We start from the raw sequence: 14314 nt of genomic DNA on the forward strand, positions 1-14314 counted from the left end.
AATAATCTGTAAGTTAAAAACTCATAGGATGTACAGGGCCGCTTCAGCTTTAAATGTTTATAACGAAATTTGCCCGCTTATTTTCAAACCCAAAAATGATCTCGGCTTCACTTGGTCGTAGAAATTTTTTATTTTTTTTATAAATCTTCGTTTCATCTTCAGCAACAATAATCTGTAAGTTAAAAACTCATAGGATGTACAGGGCCGCTTAAGATCTAAATGTTTATAACGAAATTTGCCCCCTTATTTTCAAACCCAAAAATTGGAGGTTTAAAAATGTTTTACCCATTTATTTACATCAGAATATGAAAATATAACTCTTTAGAAGCAGATTGGATGTTTCACCAACTCTCTATGATTTTTTTTCAAAAAGTTATAGCCTTCGACATTTGACCTCTTGGGATAAACAATTTGTAATATCTGAGCAACAAATTCGTTAATCTGGCTTTACAATTTTTTTTTATGTTTGGAATTGAAAGATCTTCACTTTAAAGCTTTAAAAAATAAAAAAATTATTTGTACAATAAATAATGCAATTGTAAAAAACGACCATTTTGGACTTTTCGCAGGCTGTTTTGCAGTAACCAATTAACGAAATAAAACTTACCGTACCTCAAATTGTAGGTTTTTTAATTTACTATAACTTTCTATTAAAAAGTTTTTCTCTAAAATCAATATCCTAAGCTGCAAAATTAAAAATCATTAAAAATTGCAAATTTAACAAATGAAAATCGCAAAAAAAAAGAAAGCGCACAATATTTTTGGTTACATTTTAATATAGGTTATTCCTGGCATCGTCCTTTACAACACCTGACAGGTTTCAAAAATTCCTGAATTATATCACGTTTTTTCACCCACAGCCTGGGGTATATAAGGTTTGGATTTGAAGCTTAAATCTGTATCATAAATGAGATTGAATAAAAGGACAAATAATTGTCTTTGTCTTTGGATTGAATAAAAAGGTAAATATGGCAAAAATAAACTTTTTTATTTTTTTATGCATCTTTTTGAAGGTACGCCCTCGCTTCTTAAAACATAAATAATATGTTCTCTTTATAACAATTACTACAATTTTTTGATAACGTTTTTACTTTCTAATTATTCGTAATATGTATTTCTAGACCCTAGATAACCTTTGCACCCCAAAAGACTTACCCGCGTCATTACTTCGTTAGCAAACCAGTAGTAGATTCCTAATCTGCACAGAAGAATAAATCCATATACCCCTCCAGCTGTCAGGGCTGGAATTTTGACTTCCAACTAAAATAAAATCTGTTAGTACACCATGTATTTAATTTTTTTATTTACCTACAAAATTTTGTATTAAATAATCCCTTATAAAGGGTATATTTAAATTTATGTACTTATTTAAAAGAACCATTTCGGACGAAATCACAGAATGTTTTAGGAATTAATATTTCATCGTGTTATAAGTGCAGGTACTGATTATAAAAACAGTGACCTGATGCAAAAGTAGCAGTGAGCAAAAGTGAAAAAGGTAAACAGACAAAAGAGCAAGTAATGAACAAAGAGTAAAAAAATAGAAGGCTACTATAAAAGAAAAGAAATTAGAAACTTTTACAGAGAAACTAAGAAAGGGAAAAAGATATAATAACAATGTGTATATAAAAAACAAGGAAGGAAACTTTGTAACCCTTATAGTAGGGTTATATTTTTTTTGGTACTAAAATTTGATTGATGAAGAGAAAGGAGTAGTGAGAAACGGCTTAACAAGTTAAAATTAGAATGAAGATAACAAATTAATTATGAGGATGAGGATGAGACGTAAAAGCTCAGGAAGTGGAGATCGGCTTATTTTCGTGCTGTTGTTTAGGGGAGAAAGAGATAGTGATAAAGGAAGAAACCAGAAAAATTAAAAAGTAATGAAATACTTAAAAGAAAAGAACTGACCTATGATCAATAAACCAAAGATGGGCGCCAGAAGTAAATGCCTTTTAGAGCCTTTACTTCGTTGATAGAACAGTGTGGGAGACTAGAAAAGAGAGAGAGAGAGATATAGAGAGAGAGATATATAGAGAGAGATATATAGAGAGAGATATATATATAGAGGGAGAGAGATATAGAGAGAGAGAGAGAGAGAGAGAGGGGGAAAGAGAGAGAGAGAAAGAGAGAGAGAGAAATAAGGAGAAAGATATAAACAATCCAAATAACTTAATCCTGAAATAAAATATTATATGAACACATATAGTTGAGAGATATCAGGTGCAGGTGAAATGATACAAACCCAATAGGTATACCTTATTTTTATTGTGTGAAAAAAAATATCTAGATATATGTAAAGTAAGATTTTGGTAACTAATGTATATATATATATTGTAAAATTTCTAGCTAAAAATATAAATAATGTATAATAATGTAAAACATTGGCTTGCAAGATGAATATATAATAGTAAAATTTAATTAATAATATAAATAATGAATATGAGTAATGTTAAAATTTTGGTTGCCAAGATATAAGCAGATAACGTCAAAGTTTCCGACGATTTAACGATTTCTATGAGTTTACGTTTCTTTCAGATACAAACAATAAAGAGACAGAAAAACAATAGTGAGTGCTAGTCAACAGAACCAGATGATATTCTTCATAAGACCGTATTAATATTATACTTGTATATTATCTACCACAATACCTAAGTTATTATGTAATGAACCCTATAGAGACCAATGCTTTAGGTCTATAAGTACTTATGTTCCCTTACATGCATTGAGATTTAGATGAAAAATTGACAAAATATTATTTGTTGTGTAGACACAACCGATAGTAAAAGATATGATAAGGGAAGTTAAAAAAATAATCTAGTACTTAACAACAAATGTCCAATAAATATATAATATATTGCGGAACACAATTCGGTCTATAAATGAGAACATTAATTAAGTACACTTATCTTTGTTCCAATCTAGATGAAATTCCTTCAGCTCTAATTCCAAGTGTTGGCTTATGGACGTGCCGGTTTATCAGACGGTAAGCGGCTCTATGAGTATACACATCTTGGGGAAGATTTACGTTCCGGATAATTAATAGGAATGTTATTCTTAGTGCATTTTCCATATAAGTTGTCTTTGTGGGATATTAAAAGCTTGGTTCTATTTTATAATTCTCTAGGTACGGCTAAAAAGAGAGGTTCTCATTAGGTATCTTATATCTTTACAGATATATTTAGCTTGCCTTGTAATTGCAATTCCAAAATAGATTTATTGAATCTCTCCTATTCTTTTATGTATACGTCTGCCGGTTTTTCTCCAACACATATTTGCCTTTATTTGACCTTCTTAAGTCGTTGGTTAGCTAGCACTCATTCTGTTTTCATTTTTCCTACCTCGATCGTAAGGTAAACTTTTTGTTATTCGATGTTAATTATTACGGTTGTCGGGAGTGGCTACTCGTAAACGTAGCGGAACGCTACAACTTATTATCGACACAGTTTTTATCGAGATGCGGCTTCTTTTTTAATATATTTACATAAAACATTTATGGAAGATTTGTTCCTTAAACCCCCCCCTCCCAACTGTTTGTGTACGTTCCAATTAAACTTATTATTGTGGTACCATTAATTAAACACAGAGTTTTTAAAATTTTTTGCCTCCTAGTCTTTTTTTGATAAGTCACCTTTATTATCGAGATGTGGCTTCTTTTTCAAAATATACCTAAAAATGTAAGTTATAAATATATTTTCAGATTATTAACAGGCGTGTATAATCATACTTAACCATATACAAATATGTGGTGGATTCGACAAATATTCAAAATATCTCGATAAACACTGACTTATCAAAAAAGTACTAAGAGGCAAAAGACTTTTAATGGTGCCACAATAATAATTTAATTGGAACGTACACAAAAGTTGGGGGGGGGGGAGTTTAAGGGAACAAAACCCCCATAAAATTTTTATGGGGTGCACAAATTTCACTTTAATTGTTTTTAAGATGTTGCTGCCATAAAAATTCAACATGTCCATTTTCAATAAAAAATCTCTAAGAGTTTTCGATATATGAAAAAAAATCGAATTTCATTTTGTAACTTCAAAGAGCTGTAACTTTTTTTTGTGCACTATTGTATATAGGTAAGTGAGGTTCAATCAACCTGTTTTTGACCCCAAAATCTGTGGTATAATTTATGACCAATCTTTTCGGGACACCCTGTATAAGTGCAAGAACAAGGTATAGATGATTAAAGGACATGGGTGAACATCATGTGGAATTTTAAGTAGATTCATATGGCAAAGTAAAACAAAGTATCAAAGCTACTAAGTATAAAGATAATGATTTACTTACCAATGCGAAAATACATACCAATGCTATCTGTAAAGAACTCTGCAGAAAGTCTCGCAACATCACACTCCGCATAGCAATATTGTAATTATTAACAAAACTAAAAAAAATTAAAACATTTCAAGCCTGGCCGCTCGTGAACGGACGCTACGTTGCTACACCGGCTGTCGGATGACAACAAAGGTGTAGCCCGCTATACTCTAGTGGAGATGGGGGCTTCGTTGAGACTTCTCTTTCAACCTTAATATAGATGTTAACTGGGCGCCAGGCAGATTTGCCCCACGGCCCACGCCTAAAGTAGACTGCAACTCCAAACCTACCAAATTGTTGCAGTATAAATCATGTGGCGTATGGAACAAATGAAATTAGGCGATATCTCATGTATAAATTATCTATTAATAATAAATAAAGAAATAATAAATAAATTTAGTCCGTAATTATGCAATAATTAACAAAAAAAAAAAAAAAAAATTGAACAAATATAATGATATTGAACAACCACAACGATAACCTACCTAGTAACTAGTTGCGACAAAGCAAATAGGGCTGCTAGCCCTCAAAATGAACCGAAAATTATAAACGTCGCGTGAGCTCCGGCGCAACCGCTTTAAAACATAAACCAGTATAACAAACCGAAAACGCAACCGAAAACTCACAAATAAACTAAAATTAATAAAGGCTAATGAACATAAAGGCATAAAAAAAATAAATTAATAAAAATCCTTATCTTAATTCTGTAGTGAGGTATCCAACGATGTATCCAATTCCAATGAGAAGAATAACAACCAGTAACATATCAACGACGTATAGTCTGGGCAGATTCGGAGACTAGCCCATTTTTGGGAAAAGTTATTTACCAGCAATTTTATTGCTGAAATCGAATCTTATGATTGTATATATTAATAATATGGGTATGCAAAGTCCGCAGATAGTGTGCTACTTTTTTTATAAACAAAATTGCGCCCGAAAATCGTGTTTTTTTCAATTTTTACTCTATAACTCCAAAGATTTTAACTTAACACCAAAAACACCCAAATAAAAATTCACCGTAATTAAATTCTGCATAAAGAAGTGTTTTTCCCGATTTACCTCGACGAAAATTTTTCCCGGAAAATGCGGGCTTTTCCAACAAAATCTTTAATTCTTAACTAAAATTTTAAATAAGAAATTGTTTATCAATAATTAAATAACTTGGTAATGAAAAGCTCTTTTCATATAGATTATTATTCCAGAAGCCAATGGAAATTGAATGAACATTTTAGCAACAATTGAATTCTTAATTAAAAAGTAACGATCGCTATAATAACCACAATAATTATGATACATAAGAAAAACTATGATTTTTGTATAAAAAGACGAAGATTTTGTATATAGAATTGAAATTTGACTATTTTGAGCGGCCTCAGGAATATTTTAAAATTATAAGCAATTTTTTGGCTTATAAACAAATAGAATATCTCGGGAAATATTAAATTAAATTAAATCATGAAAACGGTATTGAAAAAAAAAGCGGCAGAACGCTTTTTTTAAAAGAAAAAACTCTAAATTGTGATGAGTGGTTCCTGAGATACAACCGGTCAAAGTTGACCGGAATTTACGGCAAAGATATAAACAAATGGATCATAATTTTCGAACCATTACCTTTTTATTTCGGTCCTATTTCTCCACACCAATTTCCATATCTTTAAAGTACTCATAACATATATTATTATAATAAAAACTATCGATATTACGAGTGAAAATTGCCAAAAGTAGCAAAATTCCAATCAAAAATTAGGTTGAAGAAAATGTAATCCCAATGTTCAAAATCTGTATACGTCAAAAAATGCATTTTCTCATCTTCTCATGGAGAAATTTTCTTCATTTTTTTTTAGTTCCCAAGTAACTCGAGTAGAGCCATCTAACTAACGCATTATTAAATGTCACACTTTCCAGTTCCAAAGATTTTGGAGCTTTAGTGCTGACTCTATGTCCCCAAATTAGGTGTCATTGGGCATAAAACTGGGTGCTGATACTAGCGCATCGTCATTTTTTTAAGATGGTGTAGGCTCAAGCGCAGATTTTAAAAGCATTACAATTTTAATATTGAGGTTTTGTCCTCCGCAACTGTTACACTCTATCAATTCAGTCATTTGAGGTGTTTGGTTCTCTTGCAAATATTTTAAATAAATTGAGCTTACTTCTTGTGCTCCTTTTCCTGCTGTGCCTTCGACCCAAACATAGAAATAGCCTCGCCCAGTTTTTCTTAAATAGTTACCACAGTTTTAAAGCCACAGCTGCCTTTTGTAAAATACGTTGTTCGTTCGTTGGAATTCGTGGTAAAGGTAGGGTTTTTTCCAAATCAAAATCAGTACCTCCACATTTTGTTCATTTTTAGCTTTTTGGAGATCTGAATTTATGAGATTTCTAGCCGCTTTTGCTTCATCTTGATGAGTCTCGGTCTCACAAATTGTTTTTTCTCTTGCTCAGATGCAGAACTTTGGATTTTAACTGCAAATTTATCGCATTTTTTACATGTGTCATTTTTAAGTCGTTTTCTTTGCAAATTAAAATTGTCATAAAATATGCGTTTATAGGAAGCAAAAGAAACACTATCCCGATGTTCTTTTTTATATAAGTTAAACATTATGTCTACTAAGGTTACATCACTATTTAAAAAATATCGTTCACTTTGATTTCTACAATAATGTGGAAATGTGTATTTTGGAAATTTGCTGATGTGATCAATAATTTTTTATTTTTGATCTTCAGGCATTTTTCGATGGGTAGCGGTTTTTCTCCTCTATGGTCTTTAATAACTTCTGCTGAACAAACTTTTTTTTAAATACCGGTCGGCCAACTCTTGCCGAGGATATTCTCAAAGTATGAATAAACATTTTTGAATACATTTATTTATAAAAAATGAATAACCATTTTCAATTTCATGGTTATGGTTATTCATTTTTTATTTACACTTACTCTGTGTGGAGTATGAAGGGAACCATTCTCGTTGGAACTTTACCGCGCTGAGCAGATGGGACGTGAATTGTAAATTGTAGAATTCCCTCATCTTCCTTAGTCTCAGCAGGATATGGAATAGCATTATGTTGTTTTATGTGCCATTAGAGTGAAAACTTAGTCTTTTTACATTTATTTATTTTAAAATAACGTATTGTTCTTTGTTTTAATTTGTTTTAAAACTCGAACTTTGTTTTAAAATAACGAATTACCCGACAAACAATGTCGCTTAATTCGATCACTTGAAAGCTAGAAAATATGTTGTGTTTTGTAATAAAGAATTAACCGAATATTTGTGGCGCTTGATTCGTTATTACTAGAGCTCGGGAAATATGCACTTAAAAAACCCTAAAATATGCATGCAAATATGCACAAAAAACAGTTGAAATATGCACTAAACATGCTTTTTGCATATTAATAAAAAACGCAGTAATCCTTGTTTTGAAGGTATTTAATTATTTATTTTATGCCAATGGCCCTAGCCCTCGAGACTCGAAAAAAAAATATTTATTTTTTGCCAGTCACAAAAAATATTTATTGAAATTTCAATTACCTACATAATTATATTTATTTATTATTTATATTTATCACCATCATTCTTTGTTATATTATTACCACTAAAATTATACAATACTAACGTTTTTCTGAATTTTCTACTGAAAAACTGAACCGTCTATTTGATAATAATTGTTTATACACGGAAAAACTTCTTTCTACTTCACACAAAGTTAAAGGAGCAAACTTAAAATATTGTATAATTGTGGGTTCTACCTATACCTATAACATTAAAAATTATCTTCACATTTTCCCATCTTAATAATATTATTTATTTGAATTATTTTTTGATATCACTCATTTTTCTTTAACACCGCACCGTGCAGAATTTTTGATACACTTTGGTGGTTTCCCCAAGATGTTTAATTTTTTCATTTAATGAATTGATAATTTCAATACTTTGGCTTAATAAAAGGTTTGGCTTTTCTAATTTAGTAATAATTGGTTCAGCAATATTTACAAAATTGGTTTGGATATGTGTCAAATTACTTTTTAATAGCGGTTTTTTAAAACATCCAAAAATTTTTTTATAGCACCTGAGTTATCTACATCGAAACTACAAATGACGCCTCTAATTTCCTCAAAATTATCGGTTATGAAATTTACAGAACTTAACCATCTTCCCCTGGTTACCACTGGTTATCACTGGTTCAGGTGGTAAAGACACATTAGGTAAACAATCTTTATACACCTCTATTCGCAGAAGGGCTTAACAATATGTTTTTATATTTGATACAAGGGTATTGATTATTGGAAATTCTGTCCTTCCAGTTTCTGCTACTCTATTTAAAGTTGTGCTAAACAAGCAGCAAATTTGAAAAAAATATTTTTAAATGTTTTCCATCTTTATTGATTTGGCGCAGCATCACTTAATAATAATAAAAAAATTTCACTAACAAAATGTGACTGCATATTGCAGCGTCACCTTCGTCTTTTTTATTCGTCGTATCGTTGCCTTATAAATTGTAAAAGGCAGAGATTAAGGCTACGGCTCCACGGGCGACAAATTTACGCTAGCAGTAGCCGTAAAGCGAACTTAGGTTCCGCGGAACGGAATAGGATAAGTCCTGTAGTTGGTTCAGTTCGGCTATTCCTATTCCGTTCCGCGGAACCTTAAGTTCGCTTTACGGCTACTGCTAGCGTAAATTTATCACCCGTGGAACCGTAGCCTAAGGATGTTACCAGAAAGTGGTTCCAAGGGAATTTTCAGATTTATTGTTTAGATCTGGGACTTCATTCTCTTTAAATTGTTTTCTGTTTGAATTGCTTGAGGCAAAAAAGTCAGAAAATATGCAATTTTAATAAATGCCTATGCATTTATAAAATTTCTCCAAAATATGCAAATATGCGCTTAATATGCATTTTGCATATTTCCCGAGCTCTAGTTATTACCCTTAAAAGATGCGGATTTTTGTTATAGACAATGGATTATATACTATTATTGGCGCTTGATTTGATATTCCACTTTTTGTTGTAAGAGTTTTTAGTTCTTTAAAATCAACTTGTCTTTTAATTAGATATTACAAATCTTAATGTGAGCTTTTTCTTAATAAAATACCAAATGTCGCTTAATGCAGGTGTTCAAAAACCGCTTTATTTTGTACTTTTTTACAAAAAACATATTTTTATACATAGATTTGCACCCTAGCTTTAAGATGGCACTATAATCCGGATTTTGAATTTTTGGCGCTTAATCAGTTATTACATAACGCAGTCCAAGTCATCCTTGAAAAATGCATATTTTCCCGTCTTTTGACTTTGAAACTACAATATTTAGTATTTGAAGAAGAAGAGCTAACATATATAATAAAGTATACCTCGATTACTATTAGTCTTAAAAAAATAAAAAAAAACAATTTTGTTTATTTTTTCAAAAGGTACATTTTTGTTAAGCAAAGTTGTTTTGATAAAAAGAAAACTTTTTGAGCTATTAGCAGAATACTGATTAAAAACATTGATTTTTTCGATATAAAACTAACACTTTCGATAGCGAATAAATCGAAAACTATTAATTTTATCAAAAACTGTATACAACGTTTTTTGCTTAGAATGAATGTTTTAACCAACTTTTGTGGTCAAAATATAATAAAAAATTTCCACCACGGAGCTGGGGTGGCAACCACCCCCATGGCGAGTCGCCTTTCGGCATCATATAGATTTTGATCCTTGGACTATGAACTACTTATTCTCAAATTTTCAAGTAAATCGACCCATTCTGTAAAAATTGGGAGGTTTTGTCCTATTCTAAGCTTCATTACTTGGACTAATACTACTAATCACTACAAATCGATTATTATTTATTCAAAACAATTAAAGAAGAAATTATGTCTTATTATTTTAAATTACGAGTATCCCTATACTCGGATTTACTAGTAGATTTCAGTGCAGTCCTTATGATAAGTGAGGTTGCCGTTTAAAAGCTAGGCACATCCTCGATCGGCAAGCACAAAACAGGACCGCGTTGGCCCATATGCAGGTACGACAAACCGATAACATTAAACCACGAAATCATATTTTTTTACAAATTATACAGGGTGTGACAACGAGACGGAGTGTACTGGGAAAACTGTTAGTGATATTAAAAATTTCTTCGGCAAAAACACGTAGCTCTGCAGTGGCTATAAATTTAAATTAGTAATTCATACATCTACATACTAGATAACCAAACTTGGATCAATGATATAAATTTTTATATTAAATTTTTTAAAGGAAACCCTGTATTTTATTTTAGTTTTAGAATCATAAAAAATTAATGTAATACAGGGTGAGTCATGAGGAACTGTACATACTCCTACCTCGTATAGGGGCTCCTATGGGGAATAACAAATGACCATTAAAAAGTGTCTGCTCCCATTGTTTAATAATATACAGGGCGAGTTTCGCATTTTGACAGAAATTTGTATTCGTCATAATTTTTGAACGGTCAGATCGATGTGACTCTTATTTTGGCCAATCGTTACACTATTACCACCTAATCAACTAATTTATTCAAACTAGAAAAAAATCCGGTCCAACTTTAAAAAAATTAGTTCGTTTGGGTCTTAGAAAAAATTTCACCCTGTATACGCTTTTTGAAAACTCTAATATGAACTTTACAAATTAGTCAAATAGGCAATTAAAATGGCATATTTATTTTTTTCCGCACACGATTACTTAATTTTTTATAAAAAAATCAAATTTCACTAGGAATTAAAAGTTTGGTAAAGTGAACCATAGATTTAAAAAAAATAACTTTTATTACAAAAATTAATTTTTTTTGCACAAATAAGTAATTTATGTTACCATACAATCAACTGATTTATTCAAACTAGAGAAAAATCAGGTCCGGATTTAAAAAATTAGTTCGTTTTGGTCTTAGAAAAAATTTCACCCTGTATACGCTTTTTGAAAACTCTAATATGAATTTTACAAATAAGGCAAATAGGCAATTAAAATGGCATATTTATTTTTTCCCACACGATTACTTAATTTTTTATTAAAAAATTAAATTTGTCAAAATCGGAATTTTAACCTAAATATGAAAAAAAAATGAACTCTCGGTTAACTCGCTACAACTCTGTTCCATTTTAATATTTTTTTTCTGAAATTTTTACAGCACATACCTCTTACCATTGTGAAGACTATGAAAATTGTTGTAGACTTTCAGTCTTCTTCTTGTAAAAGTTGCAAACTTGTAAATCGCAAAAATTAGGTGGAAAAATTTAAAATTTATCAATTTGATCACGTCTATGTTAAACTATAGAGTCCAAAAGAAGTGTTATGGGGGAAGTTTTAGATCTAGACGTGTTATAGAAAAAAAAAATGGTAAAACTTTTAATTTTAAGAAAAACGTTGTTTTTGTAAATTAATTTTTGTAAAAAAAGTTAATTTTTTTAAATCTATGCAAAAACTTTGCCAAACTTTTATGCATAGTCAAATTTGATTTTTTAATAAAAAAATAAGTAATCGTGTGGGGAAAAAATAAATATGCCATTTTAATTGCCTATTTGTCTAATTTGTAAAAATCATATTAGAGTTTTCAAAAAGCGTATACAGGGTGAAATTTTTTCTAAGACCAAAACGAACTTATTTTTTAAATCCGGGCCTGATTTTTTTCTTGTTTGAATAAATCAGTTGATTGGTGGTAACATAAATTAAATATTTGTTAAAAAAAATTAATTTTGGTAATAAAAGTTAATTTTGTTAAATCTATGGTTCACTTTACCAAACTTTTAATTCATAATCAAATTTGATTTTTTTATAAAAAAATTAAGCAATCGTGTGCGGAAAAAAATAAATATGTCATTTTAATTGCCTATTTGTCTAATTTGTAAAATTCATATTAGAGTTTTCAAAAAGCTTATACAGGGTGAAATTTTTTCCAAGACCCAAACGAACTAATTTTTTTAAAGCCGGACCTGATTTCTTTCTAGTTTGAGTAAATCAGTTGATTAGGTGGCAATAGTGTAACGATTGACCAAAATAAGAGACACATCGATCTGACCGTTCAAAAATTATGACGAATACAAATTTCTGTCAAAATGCGAAACTCGCCCTGTATATTATTAAACAATGGGAGCAGACACTTTTTAATGGTCATTTGTTATTCCCCATAGGGGCCTCTATAGGAGGTAGGAGTATGTACAGTTCCTCATGACTCACCCTGTATTATTTAGTGCATATTTTATTAGACGTATACGAGGTTTGTCAGAAAATGTGATTTTTTTCAAGAGTAAAGTACCTATCTATATTTTTACACAATCTCAAAAATTATTTTAAAGGAAAGATGTTTAGAATTAAAAATCATAATTTAACATTGTTTATTTGGCAAAGACATTGGCAAACGCTTGATGTATGTGTTGTTAATGCACACATTTTTTTTTAAATCAGCGTTTCGGGCAGCAACGTAATGTTTAACTTGACTCCAAACCATCTCTATCGCATTCTTGAATTCCAAACCATCTCGTAACCATTCTTGAATTTTATGTTTGTTCCAGGAGTTTCTTGGGATATTTTGTTTGATTTTTTCACTATCTTCGGGAGGTTTGAAATTAGTTTATTTTCAAACCAATCTTCGAAAGACTTGCTCTTTATTTCGTTTTGTTAAAAATACACATTCTGAACTTGGTAAAAAACCTCTAACAGATCTATCATCTAACAAGACAAATCTCGGACCTCTTTGTTTTGGATCTTTAAGAGCAGGAGTCAAGCCTTCTAAAAATGCATCTTTATTACTAGTTGTGGTTGAATCTGTCCATACCTTATTTAATGTATATATTTACCGAACTTTCATCCAAATAGAAAATATTGTATCCTTGCGATCGATAATCCTCTATTTTTATGAGAAATTTATGCCTCCAATTTATTATGTCCGAACGCTCCTTCATTACTACTTTCTTTCCTCTTTTTTCCATTTTTTTTTCAAATGTTCGTGTAAACTAACGGCATCCAGGTTAGCTTTGATTGTGAGAGGTATGGTCTTTAAGAAAAATACCATGTGGACAAGTCTTCTCAATTGGTTCTTGATATTATCACCATAGGTAAACTCCCGTGTCGTTTTACTCGCATCTGAAGTCGGCTCTGCCACGGTAAGGCCGACGATGAACACGCAACAGCGCAGCGTTTTCTTTCATTTGATTTACATTGTCCGTAAGAGCCAACGCTGAAATCTACTCGTGAGTCCGAGTATAGACTTTTCCGAATTGTATATGAGCATTCGGATCACCTGGTACAATCTACTTACCTCATTACCCTTTGATGTTCTTTTATGCAAAGCTGCATGGTTACAAAATTAGATTTTTCGTCGTCACATTCAAGCTGTTCCTTAATGTTCTCCTTATATTTGTCAAAATTTAAAATAATATAATTAAGAATGTCCAGTTGTCCCAGAATATAATTAAAAAAGCTGAAAAAGAAGATGTCGGTTCCATAATTGTAGATTGCACAACAAGTTGCACCAAGATCTACCCATGAGAGCGCCATGTAATAGTTTTCATCCTGGTCAAATGGGATCCAGGAGTAAATTGGCATATCTTTGTGTAGTTTGGTTTGGTTTGTGACAGGATCGTAGATCTCTTGGTATGGGTAAAATACAGGAACTAATATATATAAATAGCTAAAGGTATCTGAAAATTATAAATAAATAAATCATGGCTGTTTTACGTTTATTTTTGTTTATTTTTATGTCAAACCGCCATAAAATTTGCAATTCCCTTTACAATAACCCTCTAACCGTTATGACCGTCTGTAGACGGTGTTAAATGATATTGTTTGTTTTTGAATTTTAATTTTTTAATTTATATTTTAAAAACAAAAACAATATCATTTAAGCTATATTTATTGACAATTCTGAATTTAACTAGAAAAATGAACACCGTCTACTGACGGCCATAACGGTTAGTAGTCCATTCTTTCACGGTTTTTGCTCTAAATTTTAAAGAACCGCTTGGATTGACATGAAATTTGGCATACGCATAGCTTACATGTCAAA

The 14314-nt window shown here is 31.0% G+C and overlaps 1 protein-coding gene across 1 annotated transcript in view; it reads right to left on the reverse strand.

Moving 5' to 3' along the window:
* The window catches only part of LOC126886758 (uncharacterized), a 29321-nt gene extending 15391 nt beyond the window's left edge, over positions 1 to 13930 (reverse strand). The window contains exons 1-3 of the mRNA XM_050653783.1: positions 13568 to 13930; positions 4297 to 4393; positions 1156 to 1260 (exon numbers count right to left, since the gene is read on the reverse strand). Coding sequence (XP_050509740.1) covers positions 1156 to 1260; positions 4297 to 4393; positions 13568 to 13854 — 489 coding nt within the window. The 5' untranslated portion in view covers positions 13855 to 13930. The remainder of the gene's footprint in view (positions 1 to 1155; positions 1261 to 4296; positions 4394 to 13567) is intronic.
* Between the last annotated feature and the right edge of the window lie 384 nt (positions 13931 to 14314).

This window comes from Diabrotica virgifera, chromosome 6 (assembly GCF_917563875.1).
Source record: "Diabrotica virgifera virgifera chromosome 6, PGI_DIABVI_V3a".
Classification (NCBI taxonomy): Eukaryota; Metazoa; Arthropoda; class Insecta; order Coleoptera; family Chrysomelidae; genus Diabrotica; species Diabrotica virgifera.